General features: G+C 41.1%; 1 protein-coding gene across 1 annotated transcript in view; it reads left to right on the plus strand.

Annotated features, from left to right (window-relative positions):
- Positions 1-290: 290 nt before the first annotated feature.
- The window catches only part of ptp4a2b (protein tyrosine phosphatase 4A2b), a 21,802-nt gene continuing 2,053 nt past the window's right edge, over positions 291-20,039 (plus strand). Inside the window, exons 1-6 of the mRNA XM_017421868.3 lie at positions 291-443; positions 15,268-15,556; positions 15,871-15,979; positions 16,053-16,145; positions 16,233-16,363; positions 18,462-18,536. Coding sequence (XP_017277357.1) covers positions 15,552-15,556; positions 15,871-15,979; positions 16,053-16,145; positions 16,233-16,363; positions 18,462-18,536 — 413 coding nt within the window. The 5' untranslated portion in view covers positions 291-443; positions 15,268-15,551. The remainder of the gene's footprint in view (positions 444-15,267; positions 15,557-15,870; positions 15,980-16,052; positions 16,146-16,232; positions 16,364-18,461; positions 18,537-20,039) is intronic.

Raw genomic sequence — 20,039 nt, forward strand, 5'->3', positions numbered from 1 at the left:
CTAATGGCTAGACTGGAGAAGCATTCCAGATACCATAAAGAGCACTACAGATATTTGGAAGAGCTTTCGTTCTATCCACAATTAATGTGTAAAATATATCAAACTATTCTTCTTATCTAGAATGAAACACTGTGCACAGATGAAAGATTATTATTTTAGAGGAAAATCGAAATGCTGGCAAGCTCAATCTAAAAGTCTCAAACAAGGTGAATAGCTGTTAATTTTTTTCCACAAAGATTTGACCGACGCTTCCGACTGCGTATTATATGATAAATCCGTCTGCCTTACAAAGAGGCTCCTCCCTGCCAACGGAGGCCGACCTCCAACGAGAATTCAAGATGCCACATTGAAGAGGAACAAAAAAGGCGACCTGACAGCGGTATCTGCACTCCCTCCACTTTCTCCGGGGTCGTCACGGGATTTCAATGTTCAGCCTGCTCTTCGTAAGTATTTGAGGGCAACGCTGCCCGATCCGACTCGGCGTTTTCGGCGTGGTTGGTCTGCGGACCGCGGCTTGCTGCGCCCTGAACGTGAAACTTGGGCTCTCGGATCGTCAAATCTCGCAGCCCGAAGTTCCACGATGACGGACTCGTCTGAGACGGAGAAGGCGAGCCAGACTGTGTAGCCTAGCTTGCAAGAATCACGCTCGCACGACGGAACTGTTCTTTAAGTTCACGTTAAAAGTCGCAAATAACAGCTGTTCGCTGTAGTGCTTGTTTGTTACCCATTCCGAATCTGGTTAAAGTCTAATTTATCGGGAGTTGACGCATCCTGGTTTGGGCTAATGAGCGTTGCTAAGCCGAAGTGCTAACATAGCGGCGCTAGCTTGCTACTCGTGGCTATCACTAGTTCCCGGCGGAGCATGAGCAAGCCTCAAGTTCCTCTGGAAAACCCGATGTGCGCAGGGTGCCGTGTAGGTGTGCGGCCCTGTCAGAAGTCGCTGTGGCATTTTTCTTTTTTTTTTACCGTGGCAAAACGTGGCGTTTCTCCCTCCACGTAGCGCCCCGTTGACCAGTGCGTGGGTTAACGTTTCATTAGCGTCTTTAGCAACATCCACCGCAGCGGTACCGCCATGTGGGAGCTTTAAGATTGCTGCCAGTTGGTGTGGTAGGCACTGTTTTCAGCTGTTCTTTTTTTTCTTCCTTTTTTTTAAGCAATTTTAGTGTCCATATCTACAAATGTCATGATTCTCGTCTGTTCGTTTTTTTTTCTTCCTCCTTTTTTACTTGAGGGTAAAGACTTGAAGTAACCAGATGGCGACTGAGCTACATGTCTTCCGCTCCTTGTGACAAATATTGACCCACGTCCAGGCCAACATTTTAACTAAAATAAACAGTCGACATATTTTCCCCCTTCCCTCGCTTGACTGTTTTTTTAATCAATAATGCCCACCTTTTTTAACACTTCTGCGTGCTGTCAGCTGTCTGGTTTGGGGCTTTTACTTCGCCCCGACTTTCATGTAGGAATGTTGCTAACCTAGCGGTTCGCTGGGTCTGTAATTTATCTATCTTTTTGTGAGGAAACGGAAAGCACCCCACCATTTAGCCATACGGGCTTGAAGTGAAATGAGGAAATGCACTCGGGGAGGAAGTTCGACTTGAGCAGCTGTGACACTAAAGGCCGCGGCGCATTCCCATGCCTCTCAGTTTTCGATTTATGACCTCCCAATGATTTCGGTTTCCGTGCCGGCTGTAAATTCGGCCAACACTTAGTTGAGTCGCCTCTTTAACATCCCGGCCCACAAGGGCGGGGTGAGTGAATGAGTAACTGGTGTAACAGGTAAGCCAATTATACATCCCTTCTTATGAGTCACCCGCGTCACTTAAAGACAAGAGGAGAGCTGTGGGGTACTATAGCAGGCAGGTGGAAGCAACTCAAAAGCTGGTATCTCATGAAATTTTCACCTTATAATGATTTTAGTTTAAAGGCATGGTTAGTTTGTGACCTGCCCTAGCAAAACTTTGCAATATCAAGCTAATATTTTCAAATACTCCATCTCAAAAGCTTCAAAATGGTAAGCAGTCTGTTGACATTTGGTGATTTTTATTACCTGGCCTGGCAACAAGCTGCTTTTGTTTATGACAGTGCAGGAGTATCCTGAAGCTACGCAATGATTTCAAGCATTATACAAAGGGATTTCCTTGTGGTACTGGTCAGGTTCAAAGGAAAGGAAGGATTGCTATTAGATTATATGCTGTTTTAGTTACTGAGATCTCTAGGTGGTGTATTTTATGCGCACGTTTTTACACAGACCATCAATTTCGGGTCATGTATTGTGCAGTGCTCACAAGTCATTCCTGTTTCAAAGGCTTCTTCTAGCCGTAAAGGTAATTGTACATGCCCTTGCATTGATCTATCTGAGAAGCAGCGTTTGGCGAATTCGTTTGGCTGCACTGGCAGAGCGGCTAGCCGGGTGAGTGGAGTTGGCACTCCATAGGCGGCGTATCAGCTTAAGAACCTGCTTGGATCCAGCAGCTAAGCGGGTTGATTTCCACCTTGACCACATTTTATTGTGGAAAGCAAAATGAATTTAAAACACACATTTAGGTCGATGTCAGAGTCGGAATGTAATGAATAAAGTCATGCAATAAGGGGCTCACTTCAGTCTTCACACCCATCTGAAGACTATCCAACGTATGACTTTTATTATTTTTTTTTTACTTTGTAGCAGGATCGTCATTCAGTATAAACAGGGCCTTAAGGCGGTCATTAATGAGATGCCACGCTACAAGGCTTGACTGACTCTTTAAAAGTGGAAAATCTTTATTGAAACATCCATTGTAGATCTGTATTTAAATTAAAGCCGTTTATCTCTTTGAGGAATCTTATTGTGTGCCTTATATGCTTGAAACTGGTTCCTCTGGAGACGCTGGCGAGCCTCACCCTTCAAGCAGGTGTCCCTTTTTAGGGACACCTGCTTTAATGTTCTTGTCCCAGTTGTTACAGTTCACCCCCCACTGATTGTGTGCAACAGCTTTATAAATAAAGGCAAGGAAAGCGGACTTGTTAAAAGGCTGATTGCATTAGCTACATACAAATTTAAATGGCTCTGCCGTGCTAAGAGTAATTTGGTTTGCGAGCGGATAATTATAGTTGGCCTCAGTCAAGCCGGCTGGTTGCGTTTTGTTTTACAGTAATACAAGGGCTGTTTACTGGTTGCGTTTAAAAATACGCTGTGACAGAAGGGGGAAGTTCTAAGCCTTGGTTACCGTAACTGTGAAAGGCGAACCCCCCATGTGCTGTAACACGATGCCAACTTATCAAGGATGGTTACTGGGGGAGAAGAACACCTATGTTGTTGTGTGCTGGCGTTCAGCCCATTTAGCCACAGGGTTCCTCCGAGTCCTGAAAGGTAAGGTTTGCAGAGACGACAGGCCGATTTTTAAAATCTACTTACTCCCATGGGAGTTCTAGTTGTGGTACGGGTGGAATACAAGTTTTGGTTTTTCTAATGAGTTTGCTTCCTGTGTGAAGTTTGTCCCTGAAACCAGGCCAAAGTGAAAATCTTTGACTGGATGCTCGCTGTTTTGCCTAATCTTTAAGCCATCAAGCAAAAGGCCTTTATATTCATGCAACGATAGCCGGGGGCACTCTTTGTGCGTGTGTTGTTCTTTCTTTGTGCATTGTGTTGGTTAATGAATCATGCCCTGGTCGACAGAGTGTTCGTTTACAGTTGTTGCCACAGCGTTCAGATAAAGCAAAGGTACAGGCGTCGTGGCACCAGCAGTGTCTGACAGACCCCAGCACCTTTTGTAGATGCTGCTGCAAGGCTGCCTGCTGAAACTATAGCAACAGGTAGGATTAGGACCTTGCTGTGTTTACACTTTCCTTCTCTATCTACTGCTGGTCCAGTAGTAGTTATTAGGGTAACAGTCAGTACTTTTCCAAAATGAGCAGCAGAAAGGTTTAATTACGCAGTTGTCTGTATTTAGCAGCTCACTTTTTTTGCTTTAGAAAGCGTTCCATGGTTTAAGCAGCTGTAGTCCAGAAAGGGCTGAGTTATCATCCGTAATTAACCTCGCTGTTTTTTTTTGTATTAACTTTGCTTGCTTCTGTTTTTCTCACTTTAGGCTGCTCATTAAACATTTTCAATGAGTGACAACTTCTCTAAACTCAAACTTTTGCATTTCTGTAATTTTGAATGCATTTACCAGCAGGAGTTATTATGAAACGCCATCATACTTTTTTTTTCTTGTGTTAAAGCAACAGGTGACATGGGCAAAAAAAAAAAAAGTTGCTTTCATTGATTTAAATCCTTGCTAGATTTCTGAAGCTGCATCTTTATTTTGTTTTGAAGGGAGCAACATCACGTCTTTCTGATCTTTTCACAAGGGATCTCAAAATTCCCTGCAGAAGCACTTGTTGCTACCACAGAGATAATTGTTGATATAGCAACAGACATCTCCTGATGCTGCTGTCAGAAGGCGAAGTTTGTTTCCAAATGTCAGAAGAATTGATGTTGTACTGGGACTGAACCTCCTAGCAAATACGCACACAGACGTTCTCTCGTCTTTTGTTTTTCTGTTCCTGAGTGTTGGCATTCTGTTGTAAAATGGATTTGGACTGGCACTTTCCTTTTTTTCATCATTTCAAAGTAAATTTGTGCTTGATTCAATCTCCTTTTACTCTATCTGCAATGTTTTAGACAAACCCACAGTCCACACAGATTTAAAAAGTCACCATTTTTCTCTTTGAACAACAAACTAGTTAAGCTCAGTTAATGGTTTGCACAGATGCCTGGATGCAACAATTTGGACTTTGAGCACTGATTGCGGATGTACGAACCAATCTGTTCGTATTACGGTTTTGGCACGAGTCGATCTGTAACATCTGCTCATTCCGCACATGCACTTCATAACGGAAAGTAACAATGTTAAGACAGTAAAAACAGCAGATGTTGCGATTGTGCGGCAATAAGAAAAGGGGGGGGGGGACCAATAACCATTGTTTTCCTAGCCTACGTGGGGGGTGCAGTCCATTAAGATCAGTGTCTTCTCTGTTGTTGCTTAAACTATTAAGAACAAGCTGGGAAGGTGGCTGTCATTGCAGATGGCGAATTAAAATTTTTACGTCATTTTGTCTTTCTGCTTCTTGTTATGGAAATGTCTCTCATTTGCAAGGTCTTAACACCCCACCCCACTGTGTCGAGTTTGTAAACGCTGTTGAAACTAAAAGTAGCAGCAAACCTGTTGCACCATCAGATACAAAAGCTTACAGAGGAATGGGAACAGCGCGTGTCTTTAGCTGCCCCATCGCTCTATATTCATCCCCTGGGTCAGAACAGGGTGTCGGTGGAGGAAGGTTACAAATAATTTCACATTTTATCAGGTGGACTAAATTTGTTATGGCTTTAAAAAATGACCAGTGCTGAGCATGAACAGTAGAGCAGCAAGTACTTTGCAGGGCTAGTAGTTTTTGTTTTATTCCGCTTTACAGGTAGTTATGAATGTGCTTTTCTTTTTACAGCCTTTTTTTCATTTAAAATATTATACTATAAAAATCAGTGCGTCATGTTTTTCAAATACGTGCCCCTTAGTTTGACCTATTTCTTCCCAACTTGGTAATAGAAGGAATATCTTCTTTGAAAAATACTGACATGAGTTCATTTGATAATGTATAGCATGTATTGTACAGTATGTGCATCTCGGCATTATGATTATTCATGCTTACTTTACATTTTAATATACGGACAGAGGTGTGGCTTCCTGAAATGTCAATCAAGAGCGGATTTAGGATTGTGACACGAGATTATGATTTATTGAAGAAGCTCAGGTGGCCAAATATAGGTGCCTGACCCACATTTTAGATCAAAGCGGAGAACTTTTCCATTCCATCAGGGGAAATTGCCGTGGCATTATAAAAGCTTCGTACTTCTGATTTTATTATCAGTTTTAGGTTTGCATTCATGGTTACCTATAAACGCTTGTAAATGAAATTAGTGAAGTATGTTCAGATAACTGCAGCCTGAACAGTGTTGCTGCTTTTTGTAGCTTGGTTATTGAAATATTATGCTTTGATAGGCTGCAATTTCTATGGGTGTTCTCTTGCTACATTCGTCTGTTTTTAGATAGTTAGTCATGTGCTAGGTTGCTATGAATTCAGTGAAAATAGTCTCTTTTTGTTTGTTTTCTCTGGCATATTCTCTTTTTATGAAATTCTTTTGAGTGTAGGTGTTCTGCAAAGTGTGAATATAAGTGCTCCTAGGCTTGCTTTGTAAGAACAGAACATACCTTTTTTAGTTTTTTACCCCCCCCCCCCTTTTTTTTTTTTTTCTAAGGGACTTGGGCCTCATCTTTTACAGACATGGCTCAGTCCTTGTCTCTTCTCTCTGTTCCTCTAAAGACTATCACGAGGCTTTGATCACAACCCTGTTTATCTATAGTCTCTCAGAGGCTGCAAAGCAATGTAATAAGTGGGTTTTACTGTGTCCTGCATGTGCAGTGGGTGTTAGCCTGTTCATGGAAAAAAAGGAAGGGGGGGCTTTTACATGTTTCCTCACCATCTCCTTCTCCACCTTAGTTTTACATGGACACACAGAGCCAGAACAACAAGAACTCCACGGGAAGATTAGCTTTTGTCCTTTGAGAGTACAGCAAGGCAACCTGTGGTGCTGAACAGGGGATAGAGTGAGAATGCTCATTTATCATGTCAACAACACTGTGCTGTGCAACTAAACTGTGCTGACAATCACAATTATGTTCTAACCGCTTTTGAACTTGAACTGCTTCTCTTTTAATATTTTTAGACCTGCACAGTCATACACTGGTTGCTTATCTTTGCCACCTCTTCAGCTTTGTGCTTCATTATAGCAAAGATCACAATTCAGTTTTTTTTTTTTTGTTTGTTTTTTTTTAAGCACAGATAACCAAGCAGAGACATGTTGTTCTCATAGAGATGTTTTTGTTTGAGAAGATGCCACTTCATACCAGAGATCGCTCTGTCTGGCATAAAAGCACTTGCTGGGACAAAATTCATGTATTTTATACCGAAGGGAGATTTGAGCAATCTCTGTTATTACCTTTTTTAAAATTGACAGTGGAGGTCATGTACATAGTTCCCCCAAGTCTTGGCCAGAAGAGTGCAATGCAGTATTTTCCATGTTGAAAGGTAAGTACTAGACAACGATAGCACAAAACAAACTAAATCCAGGTGGTTACTTCCTCTTGACCAATGTGCCAGGGAAAGATATATTCATAAGATCGTTGTCGGGATTGATTAGGTGGAAAAAAAGAGGAAATGTCAGAGGAGCCCGACAATTTGCCGCCCATCTCGTACTACGACATTGTTAATTATTTAGTGTACATGAAGAGTGCCTACACAATGGAGGAGCTACCTGGCTTGAAAGCGATGGACTCCTATATTCAGCGTTTCAGCAGATTTGTGAAGGATGTTCACTCTCCATGTTGATAACAAAGTGCTTGTCACTGGCAGGGTAAGTAATAACAATATCAAATGTAGGCATACCTTGTTGACAGTGTGTTTATGGATTAATCAGATGTAAAATGGCCCCCGCGACGTATTTGCAACTATCATTCAACCGTAACCATTTTTATTGAGCTATTTGATTTATCACTGACCAAGTTCTTTAACTTTAAAAAAAAATGTTTCCTGCTGTGTCTAAAGCTATTGCCTGTTGCAATGGTGACAAAATAATACCCACTTCAGGTAGGCACTGTCTTTCCCTCCTAAAGGGGGTTTGAAAATCTCTGATGCACCTCATTGACTGCTGCAATTAGTTCAGTCGTATTTCAACACCTTTTTAATGTTAAACTGTTAACATAATTTTACTATTTAATTCAGAACAGAGATATTGGTATATTTTCAGAGAAGGTTTGCTGCGGCTGGAGGATTCCAACTTGTGGGCAGCCCTGAAGACATTATATCTTTTGGTAGGAGTGTTGCAGTTAGTGGATCATTCTGCGTCTCTTATTTATTTCTAGACTTACCCAAGCACCATCCACCCACAAAAAGGCTACACAAGAAAAAACGTTTTGCTTTATATGCATGGTTAGATTTTGTTGTGAAATATTATCTTAACAAAAAAAAATTGCTTAGAAAAGTAAGCAGTTTTTGGAACCAGTTAAAAAGTTTGTGGCTTTAGTTCTTCATTTGAAAATTTGAATTGAAGAGTGGAATGTCTTGTTGTTTTTATTTGTTGTTTCTGACTTCCCATATTTCTTACTGGGGGAAATGGTTCTATGAATAACCCAGCTTGATTTATATTTCAAAGCAAGACGACCACAAGCCAGTCACACCGCGTCTGTCTGGTTTCACACAGGTAAACCCATTCATGATTAGCTGTGACTCATGCCCCCCATTAGGACAGTCAAGCAAGTGACACTATTACAACATCATGCATTTATTAAACTTGGAAAGATGCGGATTTATCTGAACATAAAGTACCACTTGGCTTAAAATGAATGTCACTCATTAAAACTTAGCATTTAAACAACTTGATCAGTGACTGACAGATCACGTGTATGCCCTGCCAGTTATCAGACATGCTTGTCAAACATACATTAAATGGAAAGTGGGGAGCCTTGGATTAATGAAGGCTAGAGTTACAACCCAGGATAAAATGATAAAAATCCTAGAGCATATCAGCAAAAAAGCTCCCCCAACAATGACCTGCTAACAATTGAACGTTTCAGGCAGCAGAAGCCCAGTGTGGAACAGGAGGAGTAGGAGAACCATCATAAATAGAAGACTAGAAGCTTGAAGGATTAATGGAGTTTAGGGCAGAATTGTAACCATTTGAAAAATTATTAAGGTGTTTTAAAACCGAATCAGGGGAAATGTAAGAGGTTACTTGAAGAAAACATGCTTTTTCTTTCAGGTAGTTGCTTAAAATATCTGTAGGACAGTACTATACAGATTAGTTTTCCTTTTATAGTACTGCTGCCTAAATATGTGACTGTTTACAACCACGAGGATACATGTAAATATTGATAGTTTTATCAAGTTTCAATTCTCCCTGTGTAGAGTTACAACAGCTTCCCTTACCTGGAATGTCATTTAGGTAACCTAGTCTGTCCCACCACTCACATTCTGGGTTTAACAGCAACTGAGCATTTTGTGGTCAAGTATTGTTGTCTTTAGCCTTTAAAATCATTTTGAAAATATTAACACATGAAGTATTGTGTTGTGCCGACCTGTCCAATCTGGACAGGTCAGTTTTCCATTTTAACAGTGGACCTATTGACTGTGATGGACAAATTAAAAATAAAACTGTAATATATGCTGTAAAGTAGGTAGTCTGTTGGCGTCTTTCTCTTTATTGGCTGCTGCTTCTTGCCAAGAGTAGAGTATGTAGTAAACTAACAAGTTGTGTTTTTTTTCCCCTTCCAAATGCCTTTTGCTTCTGACATTTTTATTTTAGAGCTTGAGGTACAAAAAAAACACAAAACAATCATGATGTTGGGTGTACTGCTATGTCTATCACTGGAGGCATTATTACCACAATAGAATATTTCACAAAATTCCTGTTCTTTTTGAATGCGTTTAAGCTGAAGTAATGATGCCGTTCCTAGAAACATTATTGCACGAACGTGTACCAGTTCTTCCCACATCTCAAGTTCTTGGAAATGAAGCAGAATTCAGTCAACAAAACATAAAGTCACACAACATCTACTGACTTGACGGATCGCTTTCTGCCGAGCCTGCACTTTGCAAATCCCCAGGGGAGTGCAGCTTGTGAGAGTCACAACAACTGTGTGGGATCTTGGGAGTTGCATTTTGCATACATGCCTCCATGTTTCTATGCCGGCTTGTCCAGGCGTGCCTGGGGATTTGATTGTCTTGCTTGTTACACTAGATAAACTGGTAAGGCTAAAAAAAAGGAGTAGAAGCTTAAGTTGCTTATTGTACTTTGGTCTTTGCTTTTTGTGTTTGACTTTGTGTAGTTTCATACATGATTGATGGCGGGGAGGGTTTTGTGGACACTTCCTTTTAACGTGTGTACTGTTTGCTAAGTGTTGTCACTACAATGACAACCTCCTTAGTGTGGGAGCATGTCCTAAGAGTCATTGTAGTGTCCTCCCTTCCCCCTCTTCTTTTTCTTTCGATTAAGTATATTACCTCTGTCATGTGATTTGAAATACCTCCCAGGACAAACTCTAGGTTCTAGCTTAATTTGAATTTTGGGGTATACTGAAGATTGCTGCTGACATTTACACTTTGAAATAGATAATGTCTGCAGACTTGCCTCTCAAATCCCTCCAGTTGGCTAGAGTCGACAAAACCAACCCCTAAAAGTACTGTATGTGTGCTCTATTTTTATCTGCTCCTTAAACAACAATGTGAAATTTTATTTTCAACTCAGGTTTTACACAAATTTGTAGTTAAGTTTTTAGTGAAAACGGTTTTTGAATTCAGGATTAATTTTTAGGAGTGCTCCACTGAGGTTGGGCGACGTTAGGAAAATCTTATGTTTTTGTTTGAAATTGTAATGGCAATAGCAGTTTTGATTTTTGATTTTCCTTACTGACCACTTTATCTTCTGTCATCTAAACTAGACGTGTGGGCATCAAGGCTGGTAAAAGTCCATTGATCAAAAATATTTATTATCTGTGTGCTTCTTAAATCATAGTGGTCTGACTTACTGCGGTCCTTTGCGTTGGTTTTTCACTCAGACATTTTAATGACGATAAATTTTCAATATATTGTGCTCCCCGAAGCTCCACACTTCCAGCTTATTTCAGTTCTGACCTCACTTTAGGCATCCACTAGGCCTTTTAGCAGGTGTGATCCTGAGTTTGAGCTCAACTATATTGTTTGTCTTAAAATCTTCAATGTTTTTTTTTTCAAAAATTTGTGTTACAGTTTACCGGATTTCTTTGTGTCACTGTTCCTTCTGCCCTGAACTCCTTGACATTTCCAAGTATATCAGTTATCTTGTTTAGTACTCCTGGAGGCTGCAGGATTGGACACGTGCCTCTCTGACACTTGCTTCCAATTTTCTTAATGGTTTATGTAAGGTTGGTTTACAGCTGCTAGTAATCCCTGTGATTCAAAGTATTTTGGATCAAAATTGCTATTGGTGTCTATTGATGAAATTGTGTTCTAGGAGGGGGAGACGAAATACAAAATGTCAGTCCTGCTTTAGTTGACAGGCTCTCCCCCGGCTACTTGACATGGATCTCACACAGAAAATTAGGCCTCCAGCTGCTTCAAGGCAGTACAATCTGGTCATGCCCAGTCTGGCTCCAGACAAAACATCAGTCAGACACACACAACCTCAAACCACCAGACAGAGATGCATATAACATCTTTCTCAAAGAAGGAATAAGACTGACTCAGACATTCCACTGTTTCTTAAATGTCTGTTTTGCCACCGTCTTACCAATGTGTTTATATTCTTACTGGACACATTTAACCCCTTTTTTTGCATGTGCGTGCAAGTTATTTCTAATTTTAGAATGACCCCACTTCGTCTTTGTAGCAAATGCACTACCTGGACCAGCTTCTGGTTATGTCACTGTTTTTATATACACATAAATATTTGAAGTTGTGGTGTAGGAATGTTTGCGGTGGACCAGCTGATAGAGATCAGGTGTCACAAAGCTTCCTTCTGCTTTACTGTTACAATCAGGGAGTCTTGTTGCACTAAACTCTTTAACGTGGTGAAAGCCTTTTAATTAGCGTGCTAGTTCACTTTCTCCAGCCACTTGAAGCTGTGAGACCTTTACAACTTCAGTGTTTTATTTGTTTTTCTGGAGTTCTGATAAAGCTTACTTCTAACACTTACAAAGGCGACCATTTAGTTCAAGTTGTATTCCTGCCTTGTATTGTCAGGATCATCCTAAAGTGCTGAGTTAGCAGTTGTCGAGCACCCATACCCTGGTTCCCATTTATTCTGCTTTTATTATCACATGTTTTGGGTTGCATGTCCTTTGCTGTTCTGAGATACCACTGTTATCAGTCAGCACCACTGCTCGGCTCATTCTCCGTCTCTTTCTGTTCTTTCACCTTAGTCACCACAGAAGGTCTCTGTTAAAAGTCAGCAGATTTTTCCTTTCCTTACTATGAGCTGTCCCTTCACCTACTCTTTCTCACCCTGTTGCAGCGCAGCTTCATCAATAGAACATGGGATGTTGAATGGGGCACAAGCCTGTACTCTGCAACCTTTCCCCCAGTTTAGAAAATGTCTTTGTACACTGATGCACACAAAATAGCAGCCTTCTTCTGGGTGCATAACTCTTGTCTGTGACTGCAGTGAAGAAAACAAACCCCTTAGTAGCATTGATTTATCATCCGTGTAATTTTTAAAACCTAGGTGTCCTAAAGCTGTGTGGATGACTCCGAAAATGTTTTAAGCCTGAAGTCTTTATCTCAAGTTTTAGCTGTTGACATAGCTTTGAACCACTTAGGGGCAATCTCTCATTAAATGGAAAAAAACTTTGTCGGATTATTTTTAAATAGCAGCGGCCAGATTGACTTTTGCACAATGACGTGCACAAATGTTCACGTTAAGCCAACTGTTTTCACTTTGCAGCATTCTGTGCTGGTGTAGATTCTTAGTAGAGTCTCATTCTGTGTTAATTTGTCTCCACAGCTCGTTTCCTGTGTGGTTAAGCATGTTTTCGCTTGTACGAGCTGTGCATGTGTGTGTTTGTTCCTCCACTTACGCAGTGCATAACTGCAGAACCAGTTTGCAAATTTCGAGCATAATTTGCATGCCTTTCCCATCAATGCTGCGATGGCAGCCAGGAAGGCAGCTGGACAGGTCTGGTGTTACCACAAGTTTACTCGCTTCTCTATTGAGAAGCGCAGTCAGGACTGAAGTCCAAAATGGCTGCCTTCTGCACAAAGCAACTTCAGTACTATTTTAGCAATGTATTATTTATAACTAAGGAAGGCATTGACAATCTTGTTTTCTTTTTTTATTTTCCCATAACACTCTATAACATGCCAAAATAGTAAGCTGGATAATAGCTGCCATAATCAATGGGTGTTCAAACGTTTTATTCCACACATTTCAATTTTTATGCATTAAAAAAAAAAAGTAGAAACTTATCAAAACAGTTGCCAATTTCCAATCGACTGCACACATTTTTTTTTTTTAAACAAATGTTTTGAACCCATGTTTTGGGTCTGTGCAGCCAACCACAATCCAGTTTTTGTTCCCCCCCCCCCTTCAACTGTACTCTGCACCTGTGACACTTGAGACGAGCTTTGCAACTGCTCCTTTATGAAATTTTCCCATCTTTCTTTCCTCCTTTTGATGAAGGTAAATCTTAAGTCTCTTCTCGTTCTTTGTTTAGTCTTTAGCAGTCTTCATCCAGCCACTGAGTTTAGAGCTACTCAGGGGTGGTAATTAAAGGCGTCACAGAGAATCTTGGCTTTGATAGAAGAAGGAAAAAAAAATCAAAGCCGTTTTAAGTGCTCTTGTAGCTGTTGCCAAGTACAGAGGATGAAGGGGGGAAGAGAAATTTAGAATTTAGAGTGGGCTGATGAATCTTTGACAGTGTCACTATAGATAGCAGGTGACAATACGTTAGATTGGTGGGAGTACAAATGAAGTGGTGTTTTCAAGAATGTGCATGTAGAAAATGTTGTATGGCTGTGATGTGAATGAAAAACAGTGTAAAGAAATATGCTGATCCTCTTTGGTTTAAAAAGGAAAAAAGCGCTATGCAAGTGTTGACATTAGCTTCCCTTTTTTTTTTTTTTAAATTGTAGTTGAAGTGGAAAACCTCGTCCTCTGGCTCAATTAAATCACCTGCGTCATTATGACTGAGTGAAATTTAAAATGGCGCAAGTGGCTAAGAGCAAGAGGTTTCATGTCTTCAAGGCTCCTAAAAAAAGCGTGGGACTGAAATGCTGGAGCTTATTGACTCTTTGCCCACCCCTTTAATCCTCACCTTGTGACTACTGCCTGTGACATGGTGCTAAAGTCCGAGTCTTTTACCACCCACTGCTTTGTGTACGCAGCCGGTATCGTGATAGCCTGCCCTCGTCATCCTTTTTTTTTTTTTTTTTTCCCTCTACCTCACCCCTCACACACCTCCCTGTAATGCTGCTCCGAGACGGTTTCAGCCAGTTTGTGGCGGCTGAGTTTAGACTGTCAAGGATTTGGCAGCCGTTTGACTGCTCCCTAGTTAGTTGCAGACCAGACATTACCTGTTCTTAGACTCTCTGCGTGCTTCCTGCTGTGCATATTATTAGTTTCCATTTGGGTGACAGGTGGCGAATTTACAGCGTTCTAATCCAAAGGTGTACTACTTTTTACTGATAGACTAAAGCCATGTAAACCGAAATATCAAAAGCTGCTACAGGCTCATGTTCAGTTAAAGGGTGAAATAAGTGTTTGTTACAGAATTGATTGATCAGACAGTCGGGTGTCTTCCATATGATGGTGTTGGCTTCTTTGCCTGCCGTTTGCCAAATACACATTTCTCCAGTCAGGTCTTTTGAAATTGAGCAAAACTGTCAAACCAAACGCCGTTCAGTGGATGACCTTTTTGCTGTGCTATGTTAACCTTTTTCCTTAAGCGTCATCACGACTGTGTGTGCTGACAATAGCGTGGGGACAGTTGACATCGTTGTCCTCAAAGTGAACTCGTAAACATGTGATCAGTTGTCACAATAACAAAATATTCTAAAAGTATTAGAATAATATTTCGATCCCAGTGATTTTTGGGCAAACTTTATTGCAGAATCCTACGAAAAAAGAACTTGAGAAATTCCTGCACATATTTACACAAGTACAATTTTATCATATATTTCCCCTAGCTCACACACACACATATATATATTTTGGGCCATGAGCTTGTGCTGCTGTTTTGATGTTTCTCAGTACCATTTATACAAATGACTGATTATTCTGAATGGAACACTAGTCGTAAAGTTTTGCAACAAACATGTTGGGTTTTGGTTCTTTTGTGTTTCGTAGAAGCAGAATACCTTGTCTGGCATGAGCCTATTCTTCCATTGTTCTGAGGACACACCTGCTTAGTCACTGACAATATATGGTAGCTCATTTCTGATACAAAGGCACAGAGTTATTATGTCAAGAGCATAATGTTGCATATTTAGTGTCTAATATTACAAATCAAATACGTCACAATTGAAATTGGTTATTTATTGTTTTATTTAGTCGTTATTGTTGTCTGTGAAACTTGTTACGTAATTAAACATTTCTTGTGCTTGCAGTTTTATAATATAATTTTTTTTTAACTTTTATAAAGGAACAGCTGCTTACTGCTAGATGCCTGCCAGAATTCATAAGTCATAATTCTAAGTCACTTCTTCCTCGTCTCTTTACAGGGTTTCTGTGTTGACTTCAACCGTACCTATATGGCGTGTGTGACCGGAGAATTCTGCCAGGCACAGCACCTCACCTCCGTGGAGAAGTGAATCGGCCGCCCCCCAAGGGACTACGCTACCCAGAAACCCCCCTGATCGCCAGCACACGCGGAACTGCTGACTTTTTCCAAAAAAGGCCCCTGTGGGATATTGCGTAGTCCTTGGCCTGACAGCCCTGTCCTGTCGCAACCAATATTTGCTTTCTACTTTCTCCTTGAACAGCCAATCACAAACAGCTCTCCTGAATGGGGTAAACTTATTGGATGACTCCTGGATAGTGTCTTTTTTTTTTTTTCTTTGTTTTAATTCATTTTTTAAAATTCATTCTCTATTCCCCCCCCCCCCTCACATCTGAACTTTTTATGGATTAGTTCTTTTTTTTTCCATATGTTCGTCATCCCACAGTGAAGACTTGTTATCCCGACCCATCCTCCTCCACGTGTTGTCATTTTTTTTTAAATTTATTCTACCCCTCCCTAAATGTGTAAATCTCCTAGCAGTCTTTGCTGACTTCTGAGCCAAAAGTCCTTTTTTGTAAGAGTATTGTAATTGTTTTTTTTAAAGCCGTCTTGCCAACATGAACCGCCCCGCTGCAGTCGAGATTGCCTACGAGTGCATGAGGTTCCTCATCACCCACAATCCCACCAATGCCACACTCAACAAGTTCACCGACGTAAGAACTCTCTGTCGTCTTTATTTACGTTTGCTAAAATAACCTCTGACTAAACCGACCTTTTTAATCCTAGGAGTTAAAGAAGTTTGAGGTGAACACACTGGTGAGAGTTTGTGAGGCCACCTACGACAAGGCTCCCGTAGAGAAAGAGGGGATACAAGTACTGGTAAGAGTCGAAGCGCAGCTTTTCACGACAGCTTTCCTCGGTCACACCAAGTGATTCATTTTAATTTTTGTGCTTTCTCCTCTCCAGGACTGGCCCTTCGATGACGGAGCCCCTCCTCCCACGCAGATAGTGGATGACTGGCTCAAGCTGCTCAACACCACGTTCCGTGAGAATCCCGGCTGCTGCGTCGCTGTGCACTGCGTGGCAGGCCTGGGCCGGTATGCATAGTCTTTTGTTATTGTATTTTTTATTTTTTTTTTATTTTCTTACTAACGTTTCCCCTGCTTCTCAGCCAGCTGGTCATCCTGATTCAGCAATAACACGTACTGCTGCGTGCATATGGAAAGTTCATTCATTCATCTGGGATTGCGGATTTAAATCCCCTGGCGTTTGATTATCTCAGACACTTTTATTTATATATTTATTTTAAAGTTAGAAATCAGCTTCTCGTCCGTCTATTTCATCCCATTTGGCTGGGCTTCTTGTGGAGCTTTTATTGGCCAGACAAGAGTCCATTTAATTGCTTTTAACGGTGACTTCTGCTCAGTGCGGTCAGTGAGTTCACACACACGTGGCCAAGGAAGGCACTGAATTGTTACAAGTGTCTGAAAAGTCTGATCTTCTTGTCTCGCCCCCCCCCCTATTTACCACTTGTTGCGTCTTCAGTTTTCTTCTTCACTTGGGCTGATTGTCTCTCGTCCCCATGCTGAGTTATGTCACAAATACATACCGGCGTTTCATCTATCTGGAACTGTTGCTTTCTTTTTTCTGCTACTTTGTATCAGCTGATCAGATAATCTATTGTTTGTAACAGTGAGTTCTTCCCTCAGTTTTGACTTTCATACGCCTCGAAGACATGCGCCGTTATGTTTGCAGAGCAGTGTGACAGTTAATTATCGTGGCGTTATGTTAAGCAACGCAAGTGTGAAAACAATGCAGGCAGAAGCCTGTAATGTGGGTGAAGTATTGTGAAAATGTCTTTCCTGACCACAAGTGCACAGTAAGCCCATCGGTTCTTCATAGCTTCAAGTGTTTTGCGTTCCAGTGGTCGTATAATTGCCTGTATCGGTTAGACTGGCATTTTCTGAATCTGTTTTCTTTTTCCTGTACTTTAAACTCATCTGAGTAACTCAGTGGCAGCAAGCAAGCAGCATCTATGTGTTGTATTTTATGTAACTTGATCTCTCATTCCACAATAATTTTTTTTCCCCTCCAGTCTTGTTTCACATTTTGTTCCTTAAAGAATAAAGTTGTCATACTCTATAAGAAGTCATGAAATCGGCTTTCGTGACGAAAATTGTAATTTTGTTCTCGTAGCAGCTTTGTCTGCCGCTTCGCGACACCAGGCCATGGCCGAACTCTTTTTCTCACAGGGGTTTGTGCCAAGTATTGTGCGATTGGTCAGAAGTTGTTGTGGGTGTGTTTAGACAGAAAAGCCAGTGAGCTTTAATGGAGACAGAAGCCTGTTTCAGCAAAACTTAGAAACCTACGAACTTGAAAACATAGTCGGTTAATGAAGAACTTGTGGAAGGAGATATCGCAGTCATTGAGCACGGAGGAGACCATGCAGAGACAGGATGAGCGCCTCGGCCAGACAGCGTAGGGACACGTTCCCTTCATTCCGTCATCATTGTGTACGGTCAAATTTTCAAATGCCAAACGGCATGTACCGTCTCAGCCTGTGTAATAAAAAATGTCTGGTCAGAGTAAGGGCAGCAAAAAATCTGTATAAGGACAGGAGAGTTGAGAAGCCGGCAGGGGAAAAAAAAAAACATTTTAACGCTGACAGAGGGAGGGGCTTCCTGGAAGTTCTGATCCAATTGTCTTATAGACTATGAAAGGTGTGTGCTCTAAAACAAACATCTCGTAATCACGTGACCGCGAAGCGACTCCTTGATTTCTTATGGAGTACGACGGCGCCTTTATTGTGCAAGAAGAGCAGCTTAAGGAACTGCTAGTACTCAGATGTGACCTGCCGAGCATTCTTGAAAGCTCCTATATTTACTTTTTCTCACTCTTTGCCCTCCGGTGAGAAAGACTAGCCTGTCTTACTGTAACTTATCACAGTTTTATGTGTTTGTTATGTGTGTGGGGCACCGAGTCTGAGCCCAGCACCCCAGCAGGGCACCTGTGAACCTGCGCACCCCTGTTGATTTCCCAGGCCCGTTTCCCAGGTTTAACCTTCACCCTCCTCCCCCAGCAATCCCCCCTTCACCACCAAATTACTATGGAGCTCTTACTTTTGGTATTTAATTTACATTTCTCTCGCTTTTCTCGCTCTCACCGTCTGCTTGTCTGGATTTCTTTCCATCTCAGAGCTCCAGTCCTGGTGGCCTTAGCCCTCATCGAGGGAGGAATGAAGTATGAGGATGCAGTGCAGTTCATAAGGCAGTAAGTACTTTTTAAGACTTTTTGCAGTACAGAATACAGATTATACTGAATAGTCAAAGGACTGATGCTCTTAAAACAATAAAAATCTGTATAAGACTGTTAGTGATGAGAATGTAGCACCATGTAGCTGCAAATTTATTTCAATCTGTATAAAGCCAAAATGGGTGTCTTAATTAGTTTTAAACATGGTGATTGTGACCTATGGACTGTCTGGTTAACACTTCTTGTTTTTCCCACCAAAGCAGTTCCTTTGCTCAATCAGGACTGAGACTTCTTAAATGATTTTCTTTCTCTGCCAGGGAACAACCAGGTTGACGCATTATTACTTCACTTTACAATATAATAAAAAATACTCAAATTATCCCTGAAAATGATTGTCTCAATGTTATTTCTGATCTGGATTTATAAACCGCTTCTATTAGGTGTTCCACCTTTTTCAGGCAAGATTTATAAACACCAGCTGTCAGTACGAAAACACCTGATGGCATTTATTAACAGCGTTTTAAAAAGCCTTTATAAATTCAGATAAACTGATTGATTGTGAATGAAACTCTACGATCTGACCTACATTCACTATATTATTCTAAAAGGAAAAACAGAAATATGAGAGTTCCTGTTATTCCAGAGCTGATTCAACTGCACGTTGAAGCTCGGGGGTTTTTCCCGTTAAGTTAAACGGACTAAAAGTGAAGCCAGCTCGGGTGTTAAACTTGGCCCTCACAAACATTTTCATTATTATTTGGTCTCCATAAACTCAACCCCTAACGAAAGAACCGGTCCTCGCTCTGGTGCAGTAAAGACAGTCAGTCCTGGCGCCAATGAGAATCGATGCTTGCGCTAGTGTATTATGAGAGTACTGTTGGCAACTAGTTGGAGACTCAAAATGGCAAGAAAATACACTAATTTTCTCATACAGGCAAAAAAAAAAATGCAGCTAATCCTCTAGACCAACGATTCCCAAAAATGGGGTCGGGACCCCAGCGTGGGTCACCCAGCACCAAGCAGGGGTCCTTGGATAATCTCCAGATATCAACTTACAATAAAAAACTTAGTTTTTATGCTATGTTTGCACCATATTCGTTACAGAAACTTGAAATACAAGTCCATAAATTGAATAAATAAAAAGCATAATGGATGTTCAGACTGTTTGTGTTGTCATTATGTCCTTTTTTTAATAGTCATTAGCATTTTGGGATGTTTAAACAGCCAACAGATGGGGTCACACACTTTTTGTCACTGTTATTTAATGGGTCTGAAGCTGAAAAGTTTGGGAACCACTGGTCTAGATGTACAGCAACTAAATTGATGAGACGCCTGCAACAACTCTTGACAATTTTTTTCCTAATATGTTAAAAAGAAGAGCAAGGCCCTGCGACCAGGGGTGGAAATTAGCACCCGCCACCCGCCAAATGCGGGTAAATATTTGAAGTGGCGGGTGAATTTGATCAACACATACGCCACTGTGGCGGGTTGGCAATTTGAACAGAAAAGGTGTTATTTGTC

This window comes from Kryptolebias marmoratus, linkage group LG5 (genome assembly GCF_001649575.2).
Source record: "Kryptolebias marmoratus isolate JLee-2015 linkage group LG5, ASM164957v2, whole genome shotgun sequence".
Classification (NCBI taxonomy): Eukaryota; Metazoa; Chordata; class Actinopteri; order Cyprinodontiformes; family Rivulidae; genus Kryptolebias; species Kryptolebias marmoratus.